The sequence below is a fragment of the Saccostrea echinata genome, unplaced genomic scaffold, assembly GCF_033153115.1.
Source record: "Saccostrea echinata isolate AGI-Se365-2 ecotype Australia unplaced genomic scaffold, CSIRO_AGI_Sech_v1 ptg000033l, whole genome shotgun sequence".
Classification (NCBI taxonomy): Eukaryota; Metazoa; Mollusca; class Bivalvia; order Ostreida; family Ostreidae; genus Saccostrea; species Saccostrea echinata.
In genome coordinates this window covers 33,874,871-33,885,881 of record NW_026889782.1, presented here as the reverse complement: position 1 = coordinate 33,885,881, position 11,011 = coordinate 33,874,871, and the positions used below count along the sequence as shown (strand labels likewise).

The following is an 11,011-nucleotide window of genomic DNA, read 5'->3' as shown; positions in this document are numbered from 1 at the left end:
TATGATATTAGGTTTAAAAATCACTTTCTTTTGTTCTTTCTTATTTATAGCGATATTATTCAATTTTCAGAATGTAATTTCAAAACTGTCATAAAAAAAATAATAATTTACCTACCTACCTACTCAACTTGAAATTTTAGGGTCGGGTTAGGGGAAACAAAGATATTTTTAATGATGGCCTTGGTAATCTGCTTTAATTTTTACTTAAGATATAATTATTTTTCGTGGATTTTTATGCATGTAACTTACTCTTTTCTTTGATTTTTTATTAGTAGTATGGACGTTTTAACTATCAATGTCGATGATCAGGAGATGTTGGGATTAAACGATGATCTCAGAGAGGAATTTCCGGATGGGAGAATGGCTTGTAAAGTTCCAGCTTGTTCGGAAGCCAGACACTTCAATACTCTCGCAACAAATCGAAAGCACTGGCGGAAGTACCATTCACAATTTGTTCTACTCTTCCAATGCCCACACTGTAAACTACCAAGAATTTGAGAAACGTAACATCATTCATCATCTAAAGAAAAAAACATAGGTATTTGCCGACATCGGACATCTCCATTTCAAAATCCATGAATAAATATTTGTTGACGTAATAAACACTTGTTAATTTGCAAACTCTTGTTACTAAAATTCTTGGTTATTTAAGTCACTTACGTGACTAATTGAAATACAACAGGTTTATTGGTTGGTAAGAGCTTGGAATAAAAGGCAAAGTACTATTATTATTGATAAAGAAATGTGTGTCATTTAAGGAGTTTATTTTGAGAGAGTTTATTATTGAGAATGAAAGATGTATTTTCATACGATCATTCCGTTACACTGGTATCGTGAAATTTCCTAATTGCATTGGTACCGTGTAACGAAGTCCGGTTACATTGATGCCGTGAGTGGTACTTAAGACCGAAGGTAAAACCAAATCCTGTTACACAGTCATCCCAAACGTAATATGTGTACTGTAATTTTATTGGCTAAGAGACTTGGACCAGGCCAATCAGATAAGGCATTTATTGGCTTACTCTTCCTATAAATAGAGCTACTCATGATATTAACATTCACCCTGCTAGGGTCAAGAATTGAAAGGTTAGCTTCACAAGAACTTCGTTTTTGTTTTCTGTAGAATGTAGGGCTTGGTAATTTTTTATTCAAAATATAGGATTATCCATAGCAGAGTCAAACATTGTTGGTTCAGGGTAGAATTAGATATCCATTTCTTTATATTTCAGTTATATATATTTAGGCTATTCCTGTGATTATTATTAGCATTGGCCTAGATTCTTGGGTGTATGGAAGCTCTTTAGTGCAATAAATACATTTTTTAAATTAAAGTCACATTCTCCCTAGGTATTTTTCATATATCCTGATATTTGATAATTTTGGATAATTCTTTAAATTTTGGAGGTAGGGGGGTCAACAAATTAACCATCAGATATAACTTATTTTTTTAGATATGATATCTGAAGCTGTCCACTATCATTTGGCAAATAAAAAATTCATACATTTTAGTTTTAAAATTTGATCATTTTTGTATATCTTTGTATGGAGCTCTTCTTCTAAAGGAGATCAATATAGTTTAAAAATGGCCATGACCACCCAGCCCTCTTAATAAGACTTTCAAATCCTAGGTACTATCTATTGTGAATCAAATAAATACATTAATGTTAAAACTTGTACTTCGGGAAAGGTTTGGCTTATTTTATATCACACTGGTTCCCGGTACACATATATATATATAGCGACCGCGGTCAGCTCCAGAAGGGGCATAGAAGTTGAGAAACTAGCATAATTAAGTATATAAAAAAAACCTTGTCGTATCGACTGTTCGATGTTTGCTTAAATTCGGGACGTTCGCGAAAATATATAGTACAAGTTAACAAAATACCTTATTACGATAACAAAGTCAGGTCATTCATACTCATTTCTGCTTATATTCCATATTCTATTTGTTTTTCTGTTGTTTACCAGTTGTGGATTTTTTTCCAACTATGCGATTTGTGTGTTTTTTCTCTAAATATCTTTTGGTAATTCGTGATTGAAATCAAATTGCAATCCAGGAGTAGGGTTGGGCCACAATAGGGAATCTAAGTTTTACATTGACATATATAGGAAAAATCTTTTAAACTAATCTTCTTAAGAACCACTGAGCCAGAAAAGCTGAAACTTATCCTAGGGTAGTGTAGATACTAAACTGTTCAAATCATAGTCCCGGGGGTAGGGTGGGGCCACTATAGGAATCCATGTTTTACATTGGAATATATAGGAAAAATCTTCTTAAGAACCCCTGTGTCAGAAAAGCTGAAACTTACATGGAAGCACCCTGGAGTATTGTTCAAATCATGGCTGTTGATAATAGAGCTAGTACTAAGTAGAAGAGTAACGACAAAGAAGCGGGAATCTCATGTCATGCTTTTTAATTGGTCATACTACATGGAGAACCAGTTTAAGAAAATAATATTTAGGATTTTAAATTAAGATTGTAAAATGACAAAACGAAATAATCAAAATGATCAACATCCTTTTTTGTTTAAAAGGAGAAATAAACACATAGTCACTCAAATAGTCACTCAAGTAGTTACATAGTCACTCAAGTAGGACGGTAGTTTCCGGTTACGAGATGGTTGCCTTCGAACGCTTGTTAGTTCAACCCGAATTGGACTAGATACGCTTTGTTGTTCCGAGCTGGACATGACCGATGTCTTGTTTTCTGAATTGTTATGTTGGCTCTCACAGATTCGTTCATCTTTGTTGTACTCTTGGTTTGCACTTTTGTTGAGGTATGAAGTTGAAGGTTTTATGATTTCAAGCTGGTGTGGAACTGTAGTGCGAATTGGTGAGCTATCACGGATAACTGCTTGTACTTGTATTGGTCTAATGTGCACACCATTTCTGCGGTATTTGGTTCCATTCTGTGCTTGAACAACATAAGTATAATCTTCCAGAATGTCTGTCACTTTTCCCAGAATCCATTTGTCTCCTACTTTATGTTCGAAGTATACGTTCTGTCCACATTTCAAAAATGGTATATCTCTTGTATTTTCATCGTGATGTTTCTTCACTGTTCGGTTGCGTTTTACACGCCTAGACCTTGCCTCCTGGTTTTCTTCTGTCCGAATGAGTGTGGGAAGCAATGTGCGCGTCTTTCTCCCAAACATCATTTCTGTGGGACTGCGTCCAGTGTCTTTTCGAGGAGTATTGCTCCAATAATGCTTCATATTGACAAGTGCCATCTCGTTCACATTTTAAGATGAGATGTTTCATTATCTTTACAGCTGATTCTGCTTTTCCATTAGCGTTTGGATGATGGGGAGATGATCTCACATGGTTTATCCCCCATTTCTCAGCAAACACTAGAAAGTCATTGGCAGTGAATTGTAGTCCTCCATCAGATACAATTGTCGATGGGATGCCAAACAATGTGAATTGTTTCTTCAGAACACCAACCACTGCTTTAGATGTTGTCTTCTTTAGCAAGTCAATGGTAATAAAATTGCTGAAATAATCAATGGCCACAAGATAGTTCTTGTCCTTAATTTCAAAGAGATCAAGGCCAATTTTATTCCAAGGAGCATTGCCATCATCATGTTTCAGCAGAGGATTAATATTGCGGGGTTTGAGTTCTAGGCAAGGTTCACAAGAAGATGCTTACTGCCTGAGTTCTGCATTCATCCCAGGCCAATACATGGATCCCCTAGCTCTTCTCAGCATAGAATCGTATCCGGTGTGCGAGCTGTGTAGACGCTGTTTAATATCTTGACGTTCACTTTTTGGAATTATGATGGACTCTCCTTTGACAATGATTCCATCATATACACTTTAACTGTCACGGAAATCAAAATATGGCTGACAGCTTTCCTTAGCAGCACTCTTCCGATCTGGCCATCCTGACTGTATAGTTTCAATCAGGTCCTGAAGGTCTGGATCTTTGGCTGTTGCCTCCTTGATTTCCATTAATCTTGAGTCATTCAGATTGGGGTTGACTTGCACCATGAAGATATCTAGTCGCTTTTCTGTTGGTTCATCTAAGTAAGCTCTACTTAGAGTGTCTGCTATTACGAGGTCTTTTCCTTTTAGAAACTTGAAGACGATATCATATCTGTTGAGCTTCATCATTATGTCCTGTAGTCTTTTTGGAGCATTGCTCAAAGGCTTCCGCAGGATTGTTTCTAATGGTTTATGGTCGTTTTCGACTATAACCTGTCGTCCATAAGTGTACTGATCAAATTTCTGTACACCAAAGAGCACTGCGAGAGCTTCTTTCTCGATTTGAGCCCATTTTCTTTCAGATGATGTTAAGGCCCTAGAGGCATACTCGATTGGTTTGCCTTCTTACATCAGGACTGCTCCTAAGCCATCCTTGCTGCTATCTACTTGCAGCACAAGTTTCTTTCCAGGGTCGAAGTACGCTAAAACTGGGGCGGATGTTAGGTTGCGCTTCACTTCCTGAAAGCTTCTTTCACATTCCGCAGACCACACAAATTCATTGTCTTTCCGAGTTAGCTTGCGGATTGGTTCAAGAGTAGTAGACAATTTTGGTAGGAATCGAGCCATATATTGGACCATTCCGCAGAATATCCTTACGCCTGCCTCATCAGTAGGTTTCGTCATTTCTAGAAGAGCAGTGACTTTCTTAGGATCAGCTTTGATTCCTTCGTTAGTTATAGTGTGTCCATGAAAGGATATTTCTTTGAGTCCTTTGACCATCTTGTCCGAGTAAAGGATAACGTTTCTTTCAATGCAGCGATCAATCACTTCCTGTAGTTTCAGATTGTTGTCTTTTAAAGCTTCTTCATCAGTTTTGCCCTGACCTGCAATGATGATGTCATCAGCAATCGTGAATGTTCCTTCAAGTCCCTCCAAGGCCTCATTTAATTTCCTCCGAAATATCTCGCTGGATACACAGAGTTCAAAAGGAAGACGTGCCCAACGGTAACGTCCATACGGCGTTATCATTGTCGTGAGAAGGCTTGATTCTTCACTGAGGCGCACATGCCAGAATGCTTCCTGGACATCTAACTTGCTGAACAGTCTTGCATTTTTGAGATTTGGGAGGACATCATCGAAAGTTGGTAAGTTGTAATGTTCTCGCTGTAGGGCAACATTCAGTGGTTGAGGATCTATACATATTCGGAGTTTGCCATTTGGCTTTTGGACCACTGCCATTTGGCTTACCCATTCAGTTGGCTTTGTGACAGGTACTACAAATCCTCTTTCAACCAGTTGGTCTAGGTCCTTTTTCACACGGTCCTTGAGAGCAAGAGGAATTTTCCTACATGGTAAAACTTTTGGTTTTACATTTGGGTCCACCGTTAAGTTGACTTCTCCCAAGTCACCAAGATTTCTGCCGGACTCTATCTTTGCAATGAAACGTTCCTGATGGACAGTAACAGGTCCAAGTTGTTGAATGGTTTTGAGACCTAATAAACTTTGGAATGAGTTTGGCACAATGATGAAATTAACTTCATTTTTATCTCCAGTTTTCACATTTTTCAGGGTCAAACTGGCTTCACCGAGGGGTTTGAGACTGGATTTATTGAACATTCTAAGTGTTTTTGTACAGTTTTTCACTTGATTCCTTCTGACATATTTCTTTTGAATTGTGTTGACGTCTGCACCACTATCTAGTTGGAAGCGGATTTCACAGTCATTAACCATCATTAGGGCTGATATATTTTCCTTCTTGTTAGGATTTTCTATTGTGTTCAGCCAGGAGTCATCCGAGCCTTCACTTTCATAGTTGTGATTAGTTTCCAGGACATTGACTTTCTTACACTGAGATTTGAAGTGATTGCGCCCATTGCAGTTATTGCATCTCTGTCCCCAAGCTGGACAATCTTCTTTCTTCATTTGATGTTTTCTCCAACAGAATTTGCACATCTTGTGAGCAGGGGGTGGTATTTCATTTCTTTCTCTTGGTTTGTTTAGTTGTCTCTGAGATAGAGATCCTTGTTTTTTGAACTGTCTGGTTTTAATCTTGTGAATTTGACTGTCTTTAGTGTCCTTCATTTCCTGTGCTTGCTTGTGTGTCTGTTCGTAAGACTGACATATTCTGATTGCTTTACGCAGATCCAGTTCGTCATCTCTCAGCAGCAGTTGTTGCATTTTACCAGAAGATGATAATACAATTTTGCCTTGGATCATTCGATCTTCAAGTTCTCCAAAATTACATGATTTTGCACGAGTGCGTAGTTCAGTAACAAATTGATCAAACGGTTCAAAATATTTTACTGACCAGAATTTGTGGCTTTCTGCAACTTCATTTTTCCGTGGGTTGCAATAATCTTCTATCTTTACAAAAACTGTAGCTGGATCATTTCTGTCTTCGTTCTGACCCCATGAGAAATGATCGTAGATTTTCAATAATTGCTCACCTCCGCAGTTTATGATGGTAGCAGTCTGAGTGTCTTTGTCTAATTGCGCTTTGCCGCTTGCACGTAAATAGATTTCAACCTGACGCTTCCAAGTTTTAAAATTCTCCGAGACATTCCCCGAATGTAAATTAAGTTAAAGGTGGAAGTCTAAGGTTTGTGTTCAGATGAACAATCTGAGCTTGCTGTTGTTCCTCACCCATCGAGAAAATTCGGGACGCTGTGGGGAACGGGTTTGCAGAATTTTATCCTTGTATCGTATATCCACTTGCTTGAAGAGTGGTTCGAACTCGAGTATCACTATCGTAAGTTCGTAGCCGCCGCTGCCACGATGTTGTACTAAGTAGAAGAGTAACGACGAAGAAGCGGGAATCTCATGCCATGCTTTTTAATTGGTCATACTACATGGAGAACCAGTTTAAGAAAATAATATTTAGGATTTTAAATTAAGATTGTAAAATGACAAAACGAAATAATCAAAATAATCAACAATGGCCCTCTGGGATAGTGTGGGGTCACAATGAGTATTACAAGGGGGAAATCTGGTGAAGAACAGCAGGGCCAAAAGATAATCAGGTGAGCGTTGTGGCCCATGGACCTCTTGCTTTGTATCATCTCTCCCTAAGTATCTAAACAACAATTAAACGGGACATACTAAAGACCTGATAAAAGAATTACTATATAAAATTTTCAATTTTTACATTATATTTCATATTTTAGGGAAAATTATTGCTGATAATAAATAATACTATCCTAAAATACACTTTTAGGGGATGTTGCATTATTTTTATTTTTGCGCTTTAAATCAAAGTATATTGACAAAACTTAATGAAATATTAAATGACCTGATTATTGTAACTTTAAAGCCTGATATTTCAAAAGACATATTTTTAAATAAAACTGGATTACTGCAAATACCCATCAGGTCATTCCAAAATATTAGGTCAATTAAATAGTGGGGAATTATTGGGTTATTAGAAAGTCATTCTCATAATTTTTTTGTCTCAAAAACATAAAAATATGGTCAAGTTCTTTAAAAGTTGCTATAAAAATATATCGGGTCAATGCATCAGTTGCAATTCATTTAAAAATTTTGGGTCTTCAGTAGAAATATCAGGTTATCAAGTTTTGTAAATACACCTTGATACAAAGCAAAAGTTCTTGGTATTATCCCTTGAAAGTGAAATTAGTGTAGTCTCATCCTTTAACATCAATACCACCCCCACCCACCCCCCTTATAAAATATAACCTTTAAATTTATAATTTTATCAGATTTTTTCATCAGGTCAAAATATCAGATCTGTTTCAATAGGCAATCCCCTTGTAGAATAGATAAGACTAATTTAACTATAGACTACGTCGGCACTCGGGGCCATGGAGCAGTGACGGATCTTTATCGTGCCAACGCCTGCCGTGACATGGGTCCTCAGTTTTTAAGGTTTCATCCGAAGGACCCGCAAAGTGCCGAGCGCATGGCGAAGGAACAGTTGCCACTTTTTTTATCAACATAGGTCAGTCGCTGCCGAGATTCGAACTCACGACCTCCCGATCACGGAGCGAACGCTCTACCGATTGAGCTACCGTGAACGGTAGACTACGTTTAATAAAGTGTAAACAAGCACAGCGCACTAAAGCACAATTGTATGTATTAATAGAACACAGAACCTGATCAAATATCATATTCTTACATCGACTTAATATGGACATTGAATAAATTTATATTATGATTAAAACTGACTAGAATCGAAATATCTGTACTGCTCTACAGAACTGACTAGCAACAAAATGCATATATGGCAAAAGTGTGAAATACAACATCAATGAAATGAATAAAGCGTTCCTAACTATCATCTTGGCATCTACTCAAGTTAAGGTGTCTTTCAACAAATCATGATTTAACATAGTCATTGTATTTAACAGGGGGTTTCACCTCGCGTCCAGAACGAGTTCCTGTGTTTCTAGAGTCCGTTCTTGGCTTTGGAAGTTCGGGTACGACTCGCTGGGCATCATTTGTCTCACATGGAAGATCACAAGGAATGTCACATCACATAGGCACCTCACATGATTTGCGCAAATGTTTTCTGTTTCTCATATAGTTTGCTCCTGCTTCTGTTTTACTTCATACGATTTTGTCACTGGTTTTGCTCCAGTACCGGTTCCTTTCTCCCATTTTCTATTAGGCGTTTTAACTCGGACTGTCTCACCAACTGATAACGGTGGTAACGGATGTGCAGATCTGTTGTAATACTCTGTTTGTTTTTGTTTGGCATTGTCAATCTTCTCTTTCTCAAATGTGACATCTTTCAGCTTTAATAACTTTCCCTTTGTGGGTTTTGTTCTCCTTCCGATAAGCCTCATGACTTGATTGGTTCCCACATGCTGTGTTGGCCTGTTCCTGAATCCAACAATGCATTGTAGGGATCAGGTTTTGCGCGTTTTGCTTTCTGCGGAATTTGTTTGGCGACTGCTTGTTCTGCCTTCCCTTTGTGGGTAGTGTGGTGAAGATTGATTGTATGTTGTTTTACGTCCCATTCGAGAATTTTTTACTCGTAGAGGGACGTCACCATATACCGGTGAAGGGCTTCAAATTTTGACCTATACTCGGCCCTCATGGCCATTGAGAAGTGAGGGGTCTTTATCGTGCCAAAGCTTGCCGTGACACGAGGCCTCGGTTTTTAAGGTCTCATCCTAAGGACCCGCAACTTTCACTTCAAAGTTCCGAGCGCATGGCGAAGGAATAGTTGCTACCCATTTTTTATCGACTTGGATCAGTCGCGGCCGAGATTCGAACTCACGACCTCCCGATCACGAAGCGAGTGCTCTACCGACTGAGCTACCGTGAACGGTAGTGTGGTGAAGATGTTACGTGTTGGAATTTCCACAGTTGGGCCAACTTAGCAAATTCTTCAGAGGCAAATTTAGGACCATTGTCGGACACACACAGGTCTGGTATTCCATGTCTCGCAAATTGAGCTCGTAGTCTTTTGATGATCTCATGGGATGTTACATTGTCCAAGTCGTCAATCCCAAGGAAGTTTGAAAAGTAATTGGTAACTCTCGAGTTGGTCAAAAGTGAAGATGTCAAGACCAAGCTTCACCCAGGGACGTGGTGGTACCTTGTGGCGTTTTAACGGTTCTTTTTCTTGGTTGTTGTCAAAAGTGCGCCATATTTCACACTTTTTTTCTGAAGTCCTTGACTTCAGCATTCATTTGTGGCCAGTACACAGATTCTCTGGCTTGTCTAAGGCATCCCCCTGAATTCCAAGGTGTGAGGAATGTTTCCTCCTCAGCATATCCTTGTGTAGTGCTTGTGGATTGCTCTGTCTCCTTTGAACATGGTTATATTTTGGATAGACAGTTTATCTCTGACCTCATAGTAGGAAACTATTACTTCTGAACTTCTGAAACTATTACTTCTGAACTGAGTTTCTGCTGTCTAGACAACCATTTTTGATAGGTGATCCGAAATTTTGGCAGCATCGTTTGCTGTTTCATTCTGAATGTCTTCTAGAATGAGTCTCATTTAGACCATCAACTTAAGTCTCAGTGTTTTCTTTGTTGGACTGCGAGTATATCACGTGTTGAGAATGAGTCTCGTGGATGCCATCAACTCGAGTCCCAATGCCTTCTTTGTTGTGCTGCAAGTATATCATGTCTTCAGGATGAGTTCCATGCAGACCATCAACTCGTGTCCCAATGCCTTCTTTGTTGTGCTGACCGTTCACGGTAGTTCAGTCGGTACAGCGCTCGCTCCGTGATCGGGAGGTCGTGAGTTCGAATTTCGGCCGCGACTGACCTAAGTCGATAAAAAATGGGTAGCAACTGTTCCTTCGCCATGCGCTCGGCACTTTGAAGTGAAAGTTGCGGGTCCTTCGGATGAGACCTTAAAAACCGAGGCCCCGTGTCACAGCAGGCATTGGCACGATAAAGATCCCTCACTGCTCAATGGCCTTGAGTGCCGAGTAAAGGTCAAAATTTGAAGCCCTTCACCGGTATATGGTGACGTCTCTATATGAGTGAAAAATTCTCAAATGGGACGTAAAACAACATACAATCAATCAATCTGTTGTGCTGCGAGTAAAGCATGTCTTCAATAGGCAGTCCCCTTGTGGAATAGATAGACCGATTTAACTATAGACCACGTTTAATAAAGTGTAAAAAAGTTGCTGTCCTTTTAAAAGTACTGCAATACGTGGACCATATGCATATGTTTCTAAACGAAATTCAAAGAAAATTTCTAGATGTAGTGATTTTACAAAGGTGTAATTAAATAATTTTTTTTTTTTGTAATTTTCATCGTTATTTGAGTCTGCATAATTAAGTTGTAATGATAAAAAAATATCATGACCTTGAAATATGAAAAGTTGATCTAGGAATCTATCACAATTGCAATGTTGCCTTTAAAATTAACAATAGAATTAAAAGAGGCTTAAGCGTGCAGGTATCGTAATCTCCGTTGGCGGATCCAGGGGGTGGGGGGTGGGGTTCGGGTGTTGGAACCCCCTTTATTTTTAGAGGAAGAGAGAACGTACGGCTATGCCATTTTGGACCATCTTCTAAACTAACTAACTATAAAAAGTATGCATAAAAAGTCATGAAAGGGAGTATCCATGAGAGAATGTTTATCTCCTTATATTATGGGA

General features: G+C 38.7%; 1 protein-coding gene across 1 annotated transcript; it reads right to left on the bottom strand.

Annotated features, from left to right (window-relative positions):
• Positions 1 to 2,567: 2,567 nt before the first annotated feature.
• Positions 2,568 to 4,113, bottom strand: LOC133198458 (uncharacterized protein K02A2.6-like). Its single transcript, XM_061334548.1, has 3 exons — positions 3,822 to 4,113; positions 3,088 to 3,620; positions 2,568 to 3,002 (listed from the first exon to the last, which is right to left on the bottom strand). Exons 1-3 carry the CDS (start codon positions 4,111 to 4,113, stop codon positions 2,568 to 2,570), a joined length of 1,260 nt encoding a protein of 419 aa, XP_061190532.1.
• Between the last annotated feature and the right edge of the window lie 6,898 nt (positions 4,114 to 11,011).